We start from the raw sequence: 21241 nt of genomic DNA, 5'->3' as shown, positions 1-21241 counted from the left end.
GATGGCGGGTGGGGCTAGCAGGCAGGCGGCGGGTGGACAGGGGACGGCGGGTGGTGGCTAGCAGGCAGGCAGCGGGTGGATAGGGGACGGCGGGTGGGGCTAGCAGGCAGGTGGCGGGTGGATGGGGGTCAGCGGGTGGGGCTAGCAGGCAGGCGGCGGGTGGATAGGGGACGGCGGGTGGGGCTAGCAGGCAGGCGGCGGGTGGATGGGGGACGGTGGGTGGGGAGTGTGGGGGCTAGCAGGCAGGCGGCGGGTAGATGGGGACGGCAGAGGGATGGGGGCTAGCGGGCAGGCGGTGGGTGGATAGGGGACGGCGGGTGGATGGGGGACGGCGGGTGGAGGCTAGCAGGTGGCAGGTGGATAGGGGACGGCGGGTGGATAGGGAACGGTGGGTAGGGAGTGCAGGGGCTAGCAGGCAGGCGGAGGGTGGATAGGGGACGGCGGGTGGGGCTAGCAGGCAGGCGGCGGGTGGATAGGGGACGGCGGGTGGGGCTAGCAGGCAGGCGGCGGGTGGATGGGGGACGGCGGGTGGGAGCTAGCAGGCAGGCGGCGGGTGGATAGGGGACAGCGGGTGGGGAGTGTGGGGGCAAGCAGGCAGGTGGCGGGTGGGTGGGGGACGGCGGGTGGGGGCTAGCAGGCAGGCAGCGGGTGGATGGGGGACGGCGGGTGGGGAATGCGGGGGCTAGCAGGCAGGCGGCGGGTGGATGGGGACGGCAGAGGGATGGGGCTAGCAAGGCAGGCGGTGGGTGGATAGGGGAGGGCGGGTGGATGGGGGACGGCGGGTGGGGGCTAGCAGGCAGGCGGCGGGTGGATGGGGGATGGCGGGTGGGGCTAGCAGGCAGGTGGCGGGTGGATAGGGGACGGTGGGTGGGGACGGCGGGTGGGAGCTAGCAGGCAGGCGGCGGGTGAATAGGGGACGGCGGGTGGGGGCTAGCAGGCAGGTGGCGGGTGGATAGGGGACGGTGGGTGGGGGATGGCGAGTGCGGGCTAGCAGGCAGGCGGCGGGTGGATGGGGCACGGTGGATGGGGGTTAGCAGGCGGCGGGTAGATAGGGGATGGTGGGTGGGGGCTAGCAGGCAGGCGGCGGGTGGATGGGGGACGGTGGGTGGGTGACGGCGGGTGGGGGCTAGCAGGCAGGCAGCGAGTGGATAGGGGACGGCGGGTGGGGCTAGCAGGCAGGCGGCGGGTGGATGGGGGACGGCAGGTGGGAGCTAGCAGGCAGGCGGCGGGTGGATAGGGGACAGCGGGTGGGGAGTGTGGGGGCTAGCAGGCAGGCGGCGGGTGGGTGGGGGACGGCGGGTGGGGGCTAGCAGGCAGGCGGCAGGTGGATAGGGGACGGCGGGTGGGGCTAGCAGGCAGGCGGCAGGTGGGTGGGGGACGGCGGGTGGATAGGGGCCGGTGGGTGGGAGCTAGCAGGCAGGTGGCGGGTGGATAGGGGACGGCGGGTGGGGCTAGCAGGCAGGCGGCGGGTGGGTGGGGGACGGCGGGTGGATAGGGGACGGCAGGTGGATGGGGGACGGCGGGTGGAGGCTAGCAGGTGGCAGGTGGATAGGGGACGGCGGGTGGATAGGGAACGGTGGGTAGGGAGTGCAGGGGCTAGCAGGCAGGCGGAGGGTGGATAGGGGACGGCGGGTGGGGCTAGCAGGCAGGCGGCGGGTGGATAGGGGACGGCGGGTGGGGCTAGCAGGCAGGCGGCGGGTGGATGGGGGACGGCGGGTGGGAGCTAGCAGGCAGGCGGCGGGTGGATAGGGGACAGCGGGTGGGGAGTGTGGGGGCAAGCAGGCAGGTGGCGGGTGGGTGGGGGACGGCGGGTGGGGGCTAGCAGGCAGGCAGCGGGTGGATGGGGGACGGCGGGTGGGGAATGCGGGGGCTAGCAGGCAGGCGGCGGGTGGATGGGGACGGCAGAGGGATGGGGCTAGCAAGGCAGGCGGTGGGTGGATAGGGGAGGGCGGGTGGATGGGGACGGCGGGTGGGGGCTAGCAGGCAGGCGGCGGGTGGATGGGGGATGGCGGGTGGGGCTAGCAGGCAGGTGGCGGGTGGATAGGGGACGGTGGGTGGGGACGGCGGGTGGGAGCTAGCAGGCAGGCGGCGGGTGAATAGGGGACGGCGGGTGGGGGCTAGCAGGCAGGTGGCGGGTGGATAGGGGACGGTGGGTGGGGGATGGCGAGTGCGGGCTAGCAGGCAGGCGGCGGGTGGATGGGGACGGCAGAGGGATGGGGCTAGCAAGGCAGGCGGTGGGTGGATAGGGGAGGGCGGGTGGATGGGGACGGCGGGTGGGGGCTAGCAGGCAGGCGGCGGGTGGATGGGGGATGGCGGGTGGGGCTAGCAGGCAGGTGGCGGGTGGATAGGGGACGGTGGGTGGGGACGGCGGGTGGGAGCTAGCAGGCAGGCGGCGGGTGAATAGGGGACGGCGGGTGGGGGCTAGCAGGCAGGTGGCGGGTGGATAGGGGACGGTGGGTGGGGGATGGCGAGTGCGGGCTAGCAGGCAGGCGGCGGGTGGATGGGGCACGGTGGATGGGGGTTAGCAGGCGGCGGGTAGATAGGGGATGGTGGGTGGGGGCTAGCAGGCAGGCGGCGGGTGGATGGGGGACGGTGGGTGGGTGACGGCGGGTGGGGGCTAGCAGGCAGGCGGCGGGTGGATGGGGGACGGCGGGTGGGAGCTAGCAGGCAGGCAGCGAGTGGATAGGGGACAGCGGGTGGGGCTAGCAGGCAGGCGGCGGGTGGATGGGGGACGGCGGGTGGGAGCTAGCAGGCAGGCGGCGGGTGGATAGGGGACAGCGGGTGGGGAGTGTGGGGGCTAGCAGGCAGGCGGCGGGTGGGTGGGGGACGGCGGGTGGGGGCTAGCAGGCAGGTGGCGGGTGGATGGGGCACGGCGGGTGGGGGCTAGCAGGCAGGCGGAGGGTGGATAGGGGACAGCGGGTGGGGAGTGCGGGGGCTAGCAGGCAGGCGGCGGGTGGATGGGGACGGCAGAGGGATGGGGCTAGCAAGGCAGGCGGTGGGTGGATAGGGGAGGGCGGGTGGATGGGGGACGGCGGGTGGGGGTTAGCAGGCAGGCGGCGGGTGGATGGGGGACAGTGGGTGGGGGCTAGCAGGCAGGCGGCGGGTGGATGGGGGACGGCGGGTGGGGCTAGCAGGCAGGTGGCGGGTGGATGGGGCACGGTGGATGGGGGTTAGCAGGCGGCGGGTAGATAGGGGACGGCGGGTGGGGGCTAGCAGGCAGGCGGCGGGTGGGTGGGGGACGGCGGGTGGGGGCTAGAAGGCAGGCGGCGGGTGGGTGGGGGACGGCGGGTGGGGGCTAGCAGGCAGGCGGCGGGTGGATGGGGCACGGTGGATGGGGGTTAGCAGGCGGCGGGTAGATAGGGGACGGCAGGTGGAGGCTAGCAGGCAGGCGGCGGGTGGATGGGGACGGCAGAGGGATGGGGCTAGCAAGGCAGGCGGTGGGTGGATAGGGGAGGGCGGGTGGATGGGGACGGCGGGTGGGGGCTAGCAGGCAGGCGGCGGGTGGATGGGGGATGGCGGGTGGGGCTAGCAGGCAGGTGGCGGGTGGATAGGGGACGGTGGGTGGGGACGGCGGGTGGGAGCTAGCAGGCAGGCGGCGGGTGAATAGGGGACGGCGGGTGGGGGCTAGCAGGCAGGTGGCGGGTGGATAGGGGACGGTGGGTGGGGGATGGCGAGTGCGGGCTAGCAGGCAGGCGGCGGGTGGATGGGGACGGCAGAGGGATGGGGCTAGCAAGGCAGGCGGTGGGTGGATAGGGGAGGGCGGGTGGATGGGGACGGCGGGTGGGGGCTAGCAGGCAGGCGGCGGGTGGATGGGGGATGGCGGGTGGGGCTAGCAGGCAGGTGGCGGGTGGATAGGGGACGGTGGGTGGGGACGGCGGGTGGGAGCTAGCAGGCAGGCGGCGGGTGAATAGGGGACGGCGGGTGGGGGCTAGCAGGCAGGTGGCGGGTGGATAGGGGACGGTGGGTGGGGGATGGCGAGTGCGGGCTAGCAGGCAGGCGGCGGGTGGATGGGGCACGGTGGATGGGGGTTAGCAGGCGGCGGGTAGATAGGGGATGGTGGGTGGGGGCTAGCAGGCAGGCGGCGGGTGGATGGGGGACGGTGGGTGGGTGACGGCGGGTGGGGGCTAGCAGGCAGGCGGCGGGTGGATGGGGGACGGCGGGTGGGAGCTAGCAGGCAGGCAGCGAGTGGATAGGGGACAGCGGGTGGGGCTAGCAGGCAGGCGGCGGGTGGATGGGGGACGGCGGGTGGGAGCTAGCAGGCAGGCGGCGGGTGGATAGGGGACAGCGGGTGGGGAGTGTGGGGGCTAGCAGGCAGGCGGCGGGTGGGTGGGGGACGGCGGGTGGGGGCTAGCAGGCAGGTGGCGGGTGGATGGGGCACGGCGGGTGGGGGCTAGCAGGCAGGCGGAGGGTGGATAGGGGACAGCGGGTGGGGAGTGCGGGGGCTAGCAGGCAGGCGGCGGGTGGATGGGGACGGCAGAGGGATGGGGCTAGCAAGGCAGGCGGTGGGTGGATAGGGGAGGGCGGGTGGATGGGGGACGGCGGGTGGGGGTTAGCAGGCAGGCGGCGGGTGGATGGGGGACAGTGGGTGGGGGCTAGCAGGCAGGCGGCGGGTGGATGGGGGACGGCGGGTGGGGCTAGCAGGCAGGTGGCGGGTGGATGGGGCACGGTGGATGGGGGTTAGCAGGCGGCGGGTAGATAGGGGACGGCGGGTGGGGGCTAGCAGGCAGGCGGCGGGTGGGTGGGGGACGGCGGGTGGGGGCTAGAAGGCAGGCGGCGGGTGGGTGGGGGACGGCGGGTGGGGGCTAGCAGGCAGGCGGCGGGTGGATGGGGCACGGTGGATGGGGGTTAGCAGGCGGCGGGTAGATAGGGGACGGCAGGTGGAGGCTAGCAGGCAGGTGGCGGGTGGATGGGGGACGGCGGGTGGGGCTAGCAGGCAGGCGGCGGGTGGATAGGGGACAGCGGGTGGGGAGTGCGGGGGCTAGCAGGCAGGCGGCAGGTGGATGGGGACGGCAGAGGGATGGGGGCTAGCAAGGCAAGCGGTGGGTGGGTAGGGGACGGCAGGTGGATGGGAGACGGCAGGTGGGGGTTAGCAGGCAGGCGGCGGGTGGGTGGGGGACGGCTGGTGGGGGCTAGCAGGCAGGCGGCGGGTGGATAGGGGCCGGTGGGTGGGGCTAGCAGGCAGGTGGCGGGTGGGTGGGGGACGGTGGGTGGGGGCTAGCAGGCAGGCGGCGGGTGGATAGGGGACGGCGGGTGGGGGCTAGCAGGTAGGCAGCGGGTGGATAGGGGCCGGTGGGTGGGGCTAGCAGGTGGGTGGGTGGATGGGGGACGGCGGGTGGGGGCTAGCAGGCAGGCGGCGAGTGGGTGGGGGACGGCGGGTGGGGGCTAGCAGGCAGGCGGCGGGTGGATAGGGGCCGGTGGGTGGGGCTAGCAGGCAGGTGGCGGGTGGGTGGGGGACGGCGGGTGGGGGCTAGCAGGCAGGCGGCCGGTGGATAGGGGAAGGCGGGTGGGGGATGGCAGGTAGGAGCTAGCAGGCAGGCGGCGGGTGGATGGGGGACGGCGGGTGGGGCTAGCAGGCAGGTGGCGGGTGGAATGGGGACGGCGGGTCGGGGCTAGCAGGCAGGTGGCGGGTGGGTGGGGGACGGCGGGAGGGGGCTAGCAGGCAGGCGGAGGGTGGATAGGGGACAGCGGGTGGGGAGTTTGGGGGCAAGGAGGCAGGTGGCGGGTGGGTGGGGGATGGCGGGTGGGGGCTAGCAGGCAGGTGGCGGGTGGATGGGGGATGGTGGGTGGGGCTAGCAGGCAGGCGGTGGGTGGATAGGGGACGGCGGGTGGGGCTAGCAGGCAGGCGGCAGGTGGGTGGGGGACGGCGGGTGGGGTAGCAGGCAGGCGGCGGGTGGATGGGGGACGGCGGGTGGGGAGTGCGGGGGCTAGCAGGCAGGCGGCGGGTGGATGGGGGACGGCGGGTGGATATGGGCCGGTGGGTGGGGGCTAGCAGGCAGGTGGCGGGTGGGTGGGGGACGGCGGGTGGGGCTAGCAGGCAGGCGGCGGGTGGGTGGGGGACGGCGGGTGGATAGGGGACGGCGGGTGGGGAGTGCGGGGGCTAGCAGGCAGGCGGCGGGTGGATAGGGGACGGCGGGTGGGGGCTAGCAGGCAGGCAGCCGGTGGATAGGGGACGGCGGGTGGGGAGTACGGGGGCTAGCAGGCAGGCGGCGGGTGGATGGGGACGGCGGGTGGGGGCTAGCAGGCAGGCGGCAGGTGGATGGTGGACGGCGGGTGGGGGCTAGCAGGCAGGCGGCGGGTGGATAGGGGCCGGTGGGTGGGGCTAGCAGGCAGGTGGCGGGTGGGTGGGGGACGGCGGGTGGGGGCTAGCAGGTAGGCGGCCGGTGGATAGGGGAAGGCGGGTGGGGGATGGCGGGTAGGAGCTAGCAGGCAGACGGCGGGTGGATGGGGGATGGCGGGTGGGGCTAGCAGGCAGGTGGCGGGTGGATGGGGGACAGCGGGTGGGGCTAGCAGGCAGGCGGCAGGTGGATGGGGGACGGCGGGTGGGGGCTAGCAGGCAGGCGGCAGGTGGATGGGGGACGGCGGGTGGGGGCTAGCAGGCAGGCGGTGGGTGGATGGGGGACGGCGGGTGGGGCTAGCAGGCAGACGGCGGGTGGATGGGAGACGGCGGGTGGGGCTAGCAGGCAGGTGGCGGGTGGATGGGGGACGGCGGGTGGGGAGTGCGGGGGCTAGCAGGCAGGCGGCGGGTGGATAGGGGACGGCGGGTCGGGGCTAGAAGGTAGGCAGCGGGTGGATAGGAGACGGTGGGCGGGGCTAGCAGGCAGGTGGCGGGTGGATGGGGACAGCGGGTGGGGGCTAGCAGGCAGGTGGCGGGTGGGTGGGGGACAGCGGGTGGGGGCTAGCAGGCAGGCGGCAGGTGGATAGGGGACGGCGGGTGGGGCTAGCAGGCAGGCGGCAGGTGGGTGGGGGATGGCGGGTGGATAGGGGACGGCGGGTGGGGCTAGCAGGCTGGCGGCGGGTGGGTGAGGGACGGCGGGTGGATAGGGGACGGCGGGTGGGGAGTGCAGGGGCTAGCCGGCAGGCGGCGGGTGGATAGGGGACGGTGGGTGGGGGCTAGCAGGCAGGCAGCTGGTGGATAGGGGACGGCGGGTGGGGGCTAGCAGGCAGGCGGTGGGTGGATGGGGGACGGCGGGTGGGGGCTAGCAGGCAGGCGGCGGGTGGATGGGGGACGGCAGGTGGGGGCTAGCAGCAGGCGGCGATTGGATGGGGGACGGCGGGTGGGGGCTAGCAGGCAGGCAGCTGGTGGATAGGGGACGGCGGGTGGGGAGTACGGGGGCTAGCAGGCAGGCGGCGGGTGGATGGGGACGGGGGGTGGGGGCAAGCAGGCAGGCGGCGGGTGGATAGGGGACGGCGGGTGGGGCTAGCAGGCAGGTGGCGGGTGGGTGGGGGACGGCGGGTGGGGAATGCGGGGGCTAGCAGGCAGGCGGCGGGTGGGTGGGGGACGGCGGGTGGGGCTAGCAGGCAGGCGGCGGGTGGGTGGGGGACGGCGGGTGGGGCTAGCAGGCAGGCGGCGGGTGGGTGGGGGACGGCGGGTGGGGCTAGCAGGCAGGGAGCGGGTGGGTGGGGGACGGCGGGTGGGGAGTGCGGGGCCTAGCAGGCTGGCGGCGGGTGGGTGGGGGACAGCGGGTGGGGCTAGCAGGCAGGCGGCGGGTGGATAGGGGACAGCGGGTGGGGAGTGCGGGGGCTAGCAGGCAGGTGGCAGGTGGATAGGGGACGGCGGGTGGGGGCTAGCAGGTAGGCAGCGAGTGGATAGGAGACGGCGGGTGGGGGCTAGCAGGCAGGCGGTGGGTGGATGGGGGACGGCGGGTGGGGGCTAGCAGGCAGGCGGTGGGTGGATGGGGGACGGCGGGTGGGGGCTAGCAGGCAGGCGGCGGGTGGATGGGGGACGGCAGGTGGGGGCTAGCAGGCAGGCGGCGGGTGGATGGGGGACGGCGGGTGGGGCTAGCAGGCAGGCGGCGGGTGGGTGGGGGACGGCGGGTGGGGGCTAGCAGGCAGGCGGCGGGTGGGTGGGGGACGGCGGGTGGGGGCTAGCAGGCAGGCGGCGGGTGGATGGGGCACGGTGGATGGGGGTTAGCAGGCGGCGGGTAGATAGGGGACGGCAGGTGGAGGCTAGCAGGCAGGTGGCGGGTGGATGGGGGACGGCGGGTGGGGCTAGCAGGCAGGCGGCGGGTGGATAGGGGACAGCGGGTGGGGAGTGCGGGGGCTAGCAGGCAGGCGGCAGGTGGATGGGGACGGCAGAGGGATGGGGGCTAGCAAGGCAAGCGGTGGGTGGGTAGAGGACGGCAGGTGGATGGGAGACGGCAGGTGGGGGTTAGCAGGCAGGCGGCGGGTGGGTGGGGGACGGCTGGTGGGGGCTAGCAGGCAGGCGGCGGGTGGATAGGGGCCGGTGGGTGGGGCTAGCAGGCAGGTGGCGGGTGGGTGGGGGACGGTGGGTGGGGGCTAGCAGGCAGGCGGCGGGTGGATAGGGGACGGCGGGTGGGGCTAGCAGGTAGGCAGCGGGTGGATAGGGGCCGGTGGGTGGGGCTAGCAGGTGGGTGGGTGGATGGGGGACGGCGGGTGGGGGCTAGCAGGCAGGCGGCGAGTGGGTGGGGGACGGCGGGTGGGGGCTAGCAGGCAGGCGGCGGGTGGATAGGGGCCGGTGGGTGGGGCTAGCAGGCAGGTGGCGGGTGGGTGGGGGACGGCGGGTGGGGGCTAGCAGGCAGGCGGCCGGTGGATAGGGGAAGGCGGGTGGGGGATGGCAGGTAGGAGCTAGCAGGCAGGCGGCGGGTGGATGGGGGACGGCGGGTGGGGCTAGCAGGCAGGTGGCGGGTGGAATGGGGACGGCGGGTGGGGAGTGCGGGGGCTAGCAGGCAGGCGGCGGGTGGATGGGGACGGCGGGTCGGGGCTAGCAGGCAGGTGGCGGGTGGGTGGGGGACGGCGGGAGGGGGCTAGCAGGCAGGCGGAGGGTGGATAGGGGACAGCGGGTGGGGAGTTTGGGGGCAAGGAGGCAGGTGGCGGGTGGGTGGGGGATGGCGGGTGGGGGCTAGCAGGCAGGCGGCAGGTGGATGGGGGACGGCGGTTGGGGGCTAGCAGGCAGGCGGCGGGTGGATGGGGGATGGTGGGTGGGGCTAGCAGGCAGGCGGTGGGTGGATAGGGGACGGCGGGTGGGGCTAGCAGGCAGGCGGCGGGTGGATGGGGGACGGCGGGTGGAGAGTGCGGGGGCTAGCAGGCAGGCGGCGGGTGGATGGGGGACGGCGGGTGGATATGGGCCGGTGGGTGGGGGCTAGCAGGCAGGTGGCGGGTGGGTGGGGGACGGCGGGTGGGGCTAGCAGGCAGGCGGCGGGTGGGTGGGGGACGGCGGGTGGATAGGGGACGGCGGGTGGGGAGTGCGGGGGCTAGCAGGCAGGCGGCGGGTGGATAGGGGACGGCGGGTGGGGGCTAGCAGGCAGGCAGCCGGTGGATAGGGGACGGCGGGTGGGGAGTACGGGGGCTAGCAGGCAGGCGGCGGGTGGATGGGGACGGCGGGTGGGGGCTAGCAGGCAGGCGGCAGGTGGATGGTGGACGGCGGGTGGGGGCTAGCAGGCAGGCGGCGGGTGGATAGGGGCCGGTGGGTGGGGCTAGCAGGCAGGTGGCGGGTGGGTGGGGGACGGCGGGTGGGGGCTAGCAGGTAGGCGGCCGGTGGATGGGGGACGGCGGGTGGGGCTAGCAGGCAGGTGGCGGGTGGATGGGGGACAGCGGGTGGGGCTAGCAGGCAGGCGGTAGGTGGATGGGGGACGGCGGGTGGGGGCTAGCAGGCAGGCGGCAGGTGGATGGGGGACGGCGGGTGGGGGCTAGCAGGCAGGCGGTGGGTGGATGGGGGACGGCGGGTGGGGCTAGCAGGCAGACCGCGGGTGGATGGGGGACGGCGGGTGGGGCTAGCAGGCAGACGGCGGGTGGATGGGGGACGGCGGGTGGGGCTAGCAGGCAGGTGGCGGGTGGATGGGGGACGGCGGGTGGGGAGTGCGGGGGCTAGCAGGCAGGCGGCAGGTGGATAGGGGACGGCGGGTGGGGCTAGCAGGCAGGCGGCAGGTGGGTGGGGGACGGCGGGTGGATAGGGGCCGGTGGGTGGGAGCTAGCAGGCAGGTGGCGGGTGGATAGGGGACGGCGGGTGGGGCTAGCAGGCAGGCGGCGGGTGGGTGGGGGACGGCGGGTGGATAGGGGACGGCGGATGGGGAGTGCAGGGGCTAGCAGGCAGGCGGCGGGTGGATAGGGGACGGTGGGTGGGGGCTAGCAGGCAGGCAGCCAGTGGATAGGGGACGGCGGGTGGGGGCTAGCAGGCAGGCGGTGGGTGGATGGGGGACGGCGGGTGGGGGCTAGCAGGCAGGCGGCGGGTGGATGGGGGACGGCAGGTGGGGGCTAGCAGCAGGCGGCGATTGGATGGGGGACGGCGGGTGGGGGCTAGCAGGCAGGCAGCTGGTGGATAGGGGACGGCGGGTGGGGAGTACGGGGGCTAGCAGGCAGGCGGCGGGTGGATGGGGACGGGGGGTGGGGGCAAGCAGACAGGCGGCGGGTGGATAGGGGACGGCGGGTGGGGCTAGCAGGCAGGTGGCGGGTGGGTGGGGGACGGCGGGTGGGGAATGCGGGGGCTAGCAGGCAGGCGGCGGGTGGGTGGGGGACGGCGGGTGGGGCTAGCAGGCAGGCGGCGGGTGGGTGGGGGACGGCGGGTGGGGCTAGCAGGCAGGCAGCGGGTGGGTGGGGGACGGCGGGTGGGGCTAGCAGGCAGGCGGCGGGTGGGTGGGGGACGGCGGGTGGGGCTAGCAGGCAGGCGGCGGGTGGGTGGGGGACGGCGGGTGGGGAGTGCGGGGGCTAGCAGGCTGGCGGCGGGTGGGTGGGGGACAGCGGGTGGGGCTAGCAGGCAGGCGGCGGGTGGATAGGGGACAGCGGGTGGGGAGTGCGGGGGCTAGCAGGCAGGTGGCAGGTGGATAGGGGACGGCGGGTGGGGGCTAGCAGGTAGGCAGCGAGTGGATAGGAGACGGCGGGTGGGGGCTAGCAGGCAGGCGGTGGGTGGATGGGGGACGGCGGGTGGGGGCTAGCAGGCAGGCGGTGGGTGGATGGGGGACGGCGGGTGGGGGCTAGCAGGCAGGCGGCGGGTGGATGGGGGACGGCAGGTGGGGGCTAGCAGGCAGGCGGCGGGTGGATGGGGGACGGCGGGTGGGGCTAGCAGGCAGGCGGCGGGTGGGTGGGGGACGGAGGGTGGGGCTAGCAGGCAGGTGGCGGGTGGATGGGGGACGGCGGGTGGGGAGTGCGGGGGCTAGCAGGCAAGCGGTAGGTGGATAGGGGACGGCGGGTGGGGGCTAGCAGGTAGGCAGCGAGTGGATAGGAGACGGCGGTTGGGGGCTAGCAGGCAGGCGGTGGGTGGATGGGGGACGGCGGGTGGGGGCTAGCAGGCAGACGGCGGGTGGATGGGGGACGGCGGGTGGGGCTAGCAGGCAGGTGGCGGGTGGATGGGGGACGGCGGGTGGGGAGTGCGGGGGCTAGCAGGCAGGCGGTGGGTGGATAGGGGACGGCGGGTCGGGGCTAGCAGGTAGGCAGCGGGTGGATAGGAGACGGTGGGCGGGGCTAGCAGGCAGGTGGCGGGTGGGTTGGGGACGGCGGGTGGGGAGTGTGGGGGCAAGGAGGCAGGTGGCGGGTGGGTGGGGGATGGCGGGTGGGGGCTAGCAGGCTGGCGGCGGGTGGATGGGGGATGGTGGGTGGGGCTAGCAGGCAGGCGGCGGGTGGATAGGGGACAGCGGGTGGGGAGTGCGGGGGCTAGCAGGCAAGCGGCAGGTGGATAGGGGACGGCGGGTGGGGGCTAGCAGGTAGGCAGCGAGTGGATAGCAGACGGCGGTTGGGGGCTAGCAGGCAGGCGGTGGGTGGATGGGGGACGGCGGGTGGGGGCTAGCAGGCAGGCGGTGGGTGGATGGGGGATGGCGGGTGGGGGCTAGCAGGCAGGCGGTGGGTGGATGGGGGACGGCGGGTGGGGGCTAGCAGGCAGGTGGCGGGTGGATGGGGATGGCCGATGGGGGCTAGCAGGCAGGCGGCGGGTGGATGGGGACGGCGGGTGGGGGCTAGCAGGCAGGTGGCGGGTGGGTGGGGGACAGCGGGTGGGGCTAGCAGGCAGGCGGCAGGTGGATGGGGGACGGCGGGTGGGGGCTAGCAGGCAGGCGGCAGGTGGATAGGGGACGGCAGGTGGGGCTAGGAGGCAGGCGGCAGGTGGGTGGGGGACGGCAGGTGGGGTAGCAGGCAGGCGGCGGGTGGATGGGGGATGGCGGGTGGATAGGGGACGGCGGGTGGGGAGTGCGGGGGCTAGCAGGCAGGCGTCGGGTGGATGGGGGACGGCGGGTGGATATGGGCCGGTGGGTGGGGGACGGCAGGTGGGGTAGCAGGCAGGCGGCGGGTGGATGGGGGATGGCGGGTGGATAGGGGACGGCGGGTGGGGAGTGCGGGGGCTAGCAGGCAGGTGGCGGGTGGGTGGGGGACGGCGGGTGGGGGCTAGCAGGCAGGCGGCGGGTGGATGGGGACGGCGGGTGGGGGCTAGCAGGCAGGCGGCGGGTGGATGGGGACGGCGGGTGGGGGCTAGCAGGCAGGTGGCGGGTGGGTGGGGGACAGCGGGTGGGGGCTAGCAGGCAGGCGGCAGGTGGATAGGGGACGGCGGGTGGGGCTAGCAGGCAGGCGGCAGGTGGGTGGGGGACGGCGGGTGGATAGGGGCCGGTGGGTGGGAGCTAGCAGGCAGGTGGCGGGTGGATAGGGGACGGCGGGTGGGGCTAGCAGGCAGGCGGCGGGTGGGTGGGGGACGGCGGGTGGATAGGGGACGGCGGGTGGGGAGTGCAGGGGCTAGCCGGCAGGCGGCGGGTGGATAGGGGACGGCGGGTGGGGGCTAGCAGGCAGGCAGCCGGTGGATAGGGGACGGTGGGTGGGGGCTAGCAGGCAGGCGGTGGGTGGATGGGGGACGGCGGGTGGGGGCTAGCAGGCAGGCGGCGGGTGGATGGGGGACGGCGGGTGGGGGCTAGCAGGCAGGCAGCCGGTGGATAGGGGACGGCGGGTGGGGAGTACGGGGGCTAGCAGGCAGGCGGCGGGTGGATGGGGACGGGGGGTGGGGCTAGCAGGCAGGCGGCGGGTGGATGGGGACGGGGGGTGGGGCTAGCAGGCAGGCGGCGGGTGGGTGGGGGACGGCGGGTGGGGGCTAGCAGGCAGGCGGCGGGTTGGTGGGGGACGGCGGGTGGGGGCTAGCTGGCAGGCGGCGGGTGGGTGGGGGACGGCGGGTGGGGGCTAGCAGGCAGGCGGCGGGTGGATGGGGGACGGCGGGTGGGGCTAGCAGGCAGGTGGCGGGTGGGTGGGGGACGGCGGGTGGGGCTGGCAGGCAGGCGGCGGGTGGATGGGGATGGCGGTTGGGGGCTAGCAGGCAGGCGGCGGGTGGATGGGGACGGCGGGTGGGGGCTAGCAGGCAGGCGGCGGGTGGGTGGGGGACAGCGGGTGGGGCTAGCAGGCAGGCGGCGGGTGGATAGGGGACGGCGGGTGGGGCTAGCAGGCAGGTGGCGGGTGGGTGGGGGACGGAGGGTGGGGAGTGCGGGGGCTAGCAGGCAGGCGGCGGGTGGATGGGGACGGAGGGTGGGGGCTAGCAGGCAGGCGGCGGGTGCATAGGGGACGGCGGGTGGGGAGTGCGGGGGCTAGCAGGCAGGCGGCGGGTGGATAGGGGACGGCGGGTGGGGCTAGCAGGCAGGTGGCGGATGGATGGGGGACGGCGGGTGGGGAGTGCGGGGGCTAGCAGGCAGGCGGCGGGTGGATGGGGACGGCGGGTGGGGGCTAGCAGGCAGGTGGCGGGTGGGTGGGGGACAGCGGGTGGGGCTAGCAGGTAGGCGGCGGGTGGATGGAGACGGCGGGTGGGGAGTGCGGGGGCTAGCAGGGAGGCGGCGGGTGGATAGGGGACGGCGGGTGGGGCTAGCAGGCAGGTGGCGGATGGATGGGGGACGGCGGGTGGGGAGTGCGGGGGCTAGCAGGCAGGCGGCGGGTGGATGGGGACGGCGGGTGGGGGCTAGCAGGCAGGCGGCAGGTGGATGGGGACGGCGGGTGGGGCTAGCAGGCAGGCGGCGGGTGGATGGGGACGGCGGGTGGGGGCTAGCAGGCAGGTGGCGGGTGGGTGGGGGACGGCAGGTGGGGGCTAGCAGGCAGGCGGCGGGTGGATGGGGACGGCGGGTGGGGGCTAGCAGGCAGGCGGCGGGTGGATGGGGACGGCGGGTGGGGGCTAGCAGGCAGGTGGCGGGTGGGTGGGGGACAGCGGGTGGGGCTAGCAGGCAGGCGGCGGGTGGATGGAGACGGCGGGTGGGGAGTGCGGGGGCTAGCAGGCAGGCGGCGGGTGGATAGGGGACGGCGGGTGGGGCTAGCAGGCAGGTGGCGGGTGGGTGGGGGACGGCGGGTGGGGAGTGCGGGGGCTAGCAGGCAGGCGGCGGGGGGTGGGGGACTGGGTGGGGCTAGCAGGCAGGCGGCGGGTGGATGTGGATGGCGGGGGATGGGGGGTAGCGGGCAGGTGGTAGGTGGATGGGAGAGCAGATTGGGGCTAGGGGGCAGTGGGTAGTTGGGGGGATAGTGGGTAGGTGTTGGGCAGAGGAGGGGAAACTCGTGGCTGAGGTGTCCCGTGCTGTCAGGTGTGCGAAGCTGCTGCTGCAGTATGGTGCCAGTGTGAACAGCCAGACGGAGGAGGAAGAGGACACAGTGCTGCACGTGGCAGCACGGCACGGCCTGGAAGAGCACGTCCAGCTGTTCCTGCGCCATGGAGCGGGGCTGGAGGCCAAGAACGAGGAGGGGCAGACCCCCCTGAATGCCGCCTGCGCCCAGGCACACCCACCCCAGGACATGGAGCGCTACTATCATGTCTGCCAGCAGCTGGTGCAGAGCGGTGCCGACGTCGATGCTGCGGACCGGGACCAGCAGCGCCCCCTGCACCAGGCCTGCAAGAACGCCAGCGCCCCTGTGGTGGAGCTGCTCCTGGCCCATGGTGCCAATGTCAACATCATGAGCTACAGCGGCAACACAGCCATGCATAACATCCTGCAGGTGGCGGCCTACAAGCTGGGGCACCGACCGGAGCTCGTGGTGCGGGCGCTGCTCAACCATGGCTCCATACGCATCTGGCCCGGGGCCCTCATCAAGGTGTGGAGCTGCCTGGGACAGCAGCAGGATGGGTGCTGCGTGGGAGGGGTGTGTGATCGGGGGCTCCCAGGAGGCCTTCCCTCACCTGCAGGCGGAACCCCTTCCCCTCGTCGAGGTCTCGTTCCCTGCTGGCTCAGGGGCTTGAGTTCCCTCTTGCTGCCCAGCAGTTGGGATCCCCCAACCCCAGGTGCCAGCATTTGGGTTCCTTTCCCTGGCTGGGCTGCTGATTAAGGGGCCCAGCTGTGTCCCTTTAATGGCCACATTTAGGTATATACGGGGGTAGGACACCGCTGCCCCCTGCTGAGGTTACTAGGGTCTGGGGGGCGGGGAGAGGGGCTGTGAGCTCCCAGCCCTGGAGTTGTGAGCAGTGGGGACTTGGCTGGGAAAGAGAAAGTAATCCTGTTTCTCTGGCACTAGCCTTAGGAGATGCTCTCTGGCTGTGGGCCATCGTCCCCTAGCTCGAGTTGTTTAGTCCTGGTGCAGTCAGTCCGGCCATTCATTCTTCAGGAGTGGGTGTGGGCTGTGTGGGCCTAGGCTTTTAGGTGAGGTGGGGCACAGAGGGTGCATGGGAAAGGCCAGCCATGCTCTGAAGAACCTGTGCTCTTAGACCAAGGCCATGGAGGGCAGGACAAGGTGGCAGGTGTATCACATTCAGCCCCTGGTTGCACCAGCTGGGGCTCCCTTCCTAGCAAATGGCCCTGAAGGTAGCAGCCTCCACCCTGAGGGCTTTGTCCCGCAAGGGTGGCAGGGGAGCTAGGTGTGAGGAGAGGCCGGCTGCAGGCAGCATGTCCAGGTGCTGGCCACATGCAACTTCCTGGCTCTGCCCCCTCTGCAGGGAGCGTGCAGGCTTTCACAGTGCCTGGTTCCGGCAGGGCCTGGGGCTCATCCCAGAGAGAGCTGGGCTGGAGGGGCAGCAGGGAAGCTGTCTGCCGGGGAGTGTGGCACCATGAGCTAGACCCTGTGACAGCCAAGCTGGGTCAGTGCAATGTGCACCTGAGATCAGCTAGGACAGGTGCTGCAGTGGATGCAGAACGTATCAGCTGCCTGGCAAGCAGTGTCCTACCAGGAGCTCCCATGGTGCACCCTGAACTGCCCATGACCTGCCCCCTCCCCTGCCACACTGCCTGGCTGTGATAGGGGTTAGGCAGAGCAGGAAGGAGGCAGCATGGCAGGGCTTGGGGCAGGGATTGCGGCATGCCCAGACCTACAGAGATTGACGTGGGGGAAGAACAGGGGTGACTTGGGGGTAGGCATGGTCTGGGGGAGCTGCAGAGGGAGTTGTATTGAGGGGGGATCCACGTGGAGTGATATTTCCCTGTAGGGGTCTCTTGCCTTCCCTGTGTGCTGAGCACACAGCCCTCCCCCCAAGCTCCATTAATCTCCAGGCCCCACGAGGTGCTGTCCTGCCTTGGTGAAGTTGGCCTGTCTCTCTGGCACTGGCCTTAGGAGGTGCTCTCCTTCCGTGGGGCATTGTCCCCAGCTCCTACTGCATCCTCTGTGCAAGACACCAGCAAGCAAAGGGTTAACCATCTTCCTTAATTCCCGAGCAGTGCAATAATTACCCAGCCTGGAGATCTGCAGATTGCTCTCCCCTTTGGGAAAATACAGGAAAATCAACAATTAACACTAATTAATCTCCTATTAACACCAGATAATGAGGCTCACTCTTGCAGCTGGAATAGGCTCTGACAGCTACTGATGGCCTGGGCCATGGGGAGTGTGCGTCAGGGGATGGGGAGCCCTCCTGCTGCCATAACAACCTGCAGGCCTGCAACCCTCAGACATGGCCCATCCCACCCCACCCCACCATGTGCAACATGTGGGCATGGCCCCTCCCAGACTGGGAAAAGACACAGGTTACAGGACTTGCCCAGGGTCACAGGGAGGCAGTAGCAGAGCAGGGAATCCAAGTCAGGTCCCCGACGGCAGAGTGTGGTGCACAAGACCAGCCTCCTCCCATCCCCTCCCTGCTGCAGGTTCTGCACTACTGCTGCTCCTCGCCGCGCACCATCGAGGTGCTGATCAACAGCTATGACCGCGTGCGGGTCACTGACGAGTGGGCAGAGGCTGTCCCCGCTGAGATCGTGCAGGTAAGGACCAAGAGCCTTCGGGGACCCGGGGCTCCACCCCACAGTGCCTGGCTGGCCAGGCAGGTCCCAGAAGCACCCTCTGAAGCTTTGAGGGGGCAGGGAAAGTGCTGGGCAGAAGCCCTGAAGTGAAACAGGGACAGACAGAAACCGAAGGGCAGTAGGGATAAGGCTGTGACCTCTGTGCGAATAGAGCTCCTTGTTCAGTGTTGGCGGAAACTGTCTGCCCATGATTTGTTGCCATTGTCACATGACATGGGGTATGGGCACCGGCCTGCTGTCATGAGGAAACAAGGCCCATGCTGACCTCTCTCTTCTCTCCTGACAGAAGCACCCAGATTTCTACGAGTCACTCTTCTCTCTGGGGCAGAGGCCCCGCTCCCTGCAGCACCTGGCCCGCTGTGCACTCAGGAGCTACCTCGAGGGCCGGCTGTTGCAGGTCTTGCCCAAGCTCCATCTGCCTTCTTCCCTGCACCAGTTCCTGCTGCTCAGCTTTGAGGACGTTCTCTACTAGGGGCCTGGAGCCTGGATTGAGCCAACTCTAAATCCTTTTCTTTATCTGCTTTGAATTTTTGTGCCCTGCCTGCAACAGCCCAGGTCAGCTTTGCCTCCCCACTCACACTAGCCAAAGCCAGCCCTTCTGTGCCCATTCCACCCCATACCCGCCATTCCCGCCTATGCCAGCCTGGCCTATGCCAGGTCTGCCCTTTGTACTCCCAGCTGAGACACCCTCTGCCCGCACCAACCCATCCCATGCCAGCAAGCTCTATAGCTAGCCTGTGGTGGGTCCCTGCCTTTCGCTGGCCCTGCTGTGTATTATGGAGATTTTGGAATAAATCCTGGTCTTTGTATGCCCTGGTTGGCATGTGTCCTTCCTTGTTGTACGGGGGGCTGCCGTCTGACCTGCCTCATGCTGGCTCTGCAGCCGCAGAACACATGGTGCTGGTGCAGTCACAGAGGGGTGCTGGGGCCATGGCGGCAGGCAAGGGCCAAGAGCCCAAAGGTTAATGAGCAATCTGCCCCCTCTTTGCAGGGCTGAGCTCTGTCTCGAAGGTCTGGGAACACTGCCCCTGGGTAGGAACTACATGAAATGCTTCTCCCCTACAAATCCTCGAGTACCCGGAGCAAAATGACAGGGCTGGACGGGCGCAATGGATGGGGTGCGATTGGGGGAGGGGGCAGATGGACAGGGCGATTGCGGGTGCAGAGGGAGGTTGGGCAATGCAGAAACAGCCTCTGGCTGCGGCCTCGCGCTCCCTTGGAAGCTTTTCTGGGTTGTTCTTAGCACTGAGGTGTGGCAGAGCCAGCTTGGAGTTCAGCCTGATGAATTCACAGCTGCCCGAGTTTCCTGTTCTTCATGACGAACCATGTTCCCTTCCCCTCTGCTGCCTGGCGTGAAGGGGCCACTTGCCACCAGCTCCTCCCAGCACCGCATCAGATGGGACCAAGGCCTTTGTAGACCAAGGTTTGGCCCAAACGACACAGTGGCTGATGGAGCTGCTTCTGCAGGCAGCTGTGGCCCTCCCGTCCTGGCAGAGCCAGCCGGACACAGTGGCCAGGGGCACGAGTTCTGTCTCCACGCAGTGCCTTGGCACCAGCAATATTCAGAGCCCAGGGGCCCAGCTCCACACATATTTGGGGCCTGGTATCCCCTCCGGCCCCACCTGCCACCCCCCTCCGCCTCCCCTGAGCGTCCCCTGGCCCCCACTTGCTGCCCGCGACCTCGGTGCGCCTCCCCTGCAGCCTCCTTGCAGCTGCAGGGTCCTGGTGCCCCCCCCTCCACTGCCAGGGCAGACTGACTGAGCCTGCCCTTCCCCCTCAGACCCTTCCCTTTTCTGGCGGGACCCTCCACCAGCACAGGGCCCCCCCCGCATGCAGTCACTGCTCCTGCCCCATGCTGGGCAAGGGGCAGCCCCATCCCTCACCCCCAGTGAGGGGCAGCAGGAGGGGAGGAGGTGCACCCAGCACCCCCCAGCACCCACCACGGGGGAGGCGAGGGAGATTCCTGGACCTGAGAGGGGCCATAGGAGCACATGCAGTGACAATGGTGGGAGTGAGTTTGCTGCTGGGGGGGGAGGGGGGGCTTCTCCCCCAGAGCTCACTGCAGCCGGCAGGGAAAGGGTTGGGGGAGTCCTCTCTGGCTCCTGTCATAGAGCAGCTTGTCTGCACCCCAAACCCATCCCCTGCCCTGCCCCACCCCAGAGCCCACACCCCCCCACCACACCCTCAACCCTAGCCCTGAGCCCCTCCAACACCTTATTCCCTGTCCTAGCCAGAGCCCTCATCCCCCTGCACCCTAACCCTCTGCCTTAGCCCTGAGTCTCTCTAACCCCCAAGCCCCCCAGCCCCAGACAGAGCGCTCACCCCCCCACTCCTATTTTCACCCTGAGCCCCTCCCACACCCCAAACCCCTCATTCCCAGCCCCAGACAGAGCCCTGAGCCCCTCCCATACCCCAAACCCCTCATCTGCAGCCTCACCCCTGCACCCCCTCCCATCCCCAAACTCCCTCCCAGAGCCTGTACCCCAGACCTCCTCCACCACCCAAAGTCCCCCCCAGAGCCTTGTGCAGCTAAGGGGTGGAGTTTGGGGGGCGGAGTTTGGACAGGGGCAGGTTCTGGGCACCACCAAAATTTCTACAAACCTGCCACCCCTAGAAGTGGCCCTTGGTGAAGCCTGGCTGGTGCCAGAGAAGTGATGTTAATTTAATCCAGGAAGGACCTGGGGATGTTTTGCTGGGGAGGGGTGTTTCTGCTCAAAAAGCTCTTCAGTTCTTGGTTACGCTGGACGTGTGGCACTTTGTGTTGTGCAGCTGGGAGCCCAGTCGCTCACTCCTGTCGCCGTCTGCTCCGGGAGGTGCCTGGCTCAACCTTGGCTTGTGCAGCTGCAAGAGGCATGCAGCAGGATCGCATGTCTATGTTCTCTGAGCCAAGATTAATTATAGCACCCTGACAGTTCTGCTACAGGTGTCTAGGACTTGCTTGCTGAATAAGTATTCCAAATGCTCCAAAATCCATCTGCTAACTTGGATAGGCGTGACTTTTTTTGTGCCTCATGGGGATGCAGAGTGGGATTAGTGATCCAGATTTGGGGTCATTTGAGCACAGAGCTCCTGAGATACAATCCCCCAAAATCATCTGGTTCTTATAAGATCGTTTGTCTAGGGCTCAAATGGTCATTCTGATCCTCCCATAACTGATCTCAGCCCTTGGGATTTATATCTGCTAGTGCCGGGCACCTTTTGCCCCCTGGGGATGCAGTACTGGGAAAGTTACTGGAGCTAACCTTTGTTGCTTCTTGTCAGCTTGAGCTAATGACACACCAAAGAGTGAAATGCACACGTCTCGTGAGACACGGGCATCTCCTGGCAGCCATAGGCTTGGCTGGCAGAGGATCAGTGTGGCTGAAGGAGACGTGCTATGGCTGCCCAAGCAGACTCTGTTTTTACCTTAGAATTAGTCCAGGGGTTCCCAAACTGGGGTTCATGAACCCCTGGGGGTTTGCAAAATGTTACAGGGGTGTAACCGGATGCAGACTCATAGCAGCGCCTCCTGCTGGTCATCTCAGGGAATTAACATTCCAGCCTCCGGAGCGCCTTTTTCAGGCTGGTGTCTTGCCTTGCTGCTGGTTCCCATGTCCCTCCCAGGACCCCAGTGCCCCTTTCACTGCATACTGCCCCCTAGCAGTACCCCCCAGTTCTGGGACTCCCCCTCCCAGGGGAACCCCCCCCACACCTCAGTCAGAGGCTCCTGCTAGTCACCAGCTAGCCCCCGTGCCCTGGGGCAGACTGCAGCGTGAGCCACTCATTGCTGGCAAGGTTGGTTTTAGACCTGCTGCCTCTTCCTGGATCCCAATAAGGCTGCCCCTGCAACCCCTATACCTAATAGGCCTTCCCAGGCCTGCAGCCTGGGGCTTTCCCCAGCTCTACTCCAAACTGGGTCCTCTATTCAGGTC

At 70.4% G+C, this 21241-nt stretch overlaps 1 protein-coding gene across 1 annotated transcript in view; it reads left to right on the top strand.

Annotated features, from left to right (window-relative positions):
- Nucleotides 1-17802, top strand: part of ASB10 (ankyrin repeat and SOCS box containing 10) — a 28519-nt gene extending 10717 nt beyond the window's left edge. Inside the window, exons 3-5 of the mRNA XM_077809549.1 lie at nucleotides 14697-15201; nucleotides 17178-17291; nucleotides 17617-17802. Of these exons, the coding sequence (XP_077665675.1) occupies nucleotides 14697-15201; nucleotides 17178-17291; nucleotides 17617-17802 (805 nt within the window). The remainder of the gene's footprint in view (nucleotides 1-14696; nucleotides 15202-17177; nucleotides 17292-17616) is intronic.
- Nucleotides 17803-21241: the final 3439 nt, after the last annotated feature.

Source organism: Eretmochelys imbricata, chromosome 2 (genome assembly GCF_965152235.1).
Source record: "Eretmochelys imbricata isolate rEreImb1 chromosome 2, rEreImb1.hap1, whole genome shotgun sequence".
Classification (NCBI taxonomy): Eukaryota; Metazoa; Chordata; order Testudines; family Cheloniidae; genus Eretmochelys; species Eretmochelys imbricata.
The sequence above is the reverse complement of the archived record's forward strand: the minus strand, read 5'-3'. Positions and strand labels throughout refer to the sequence as shown.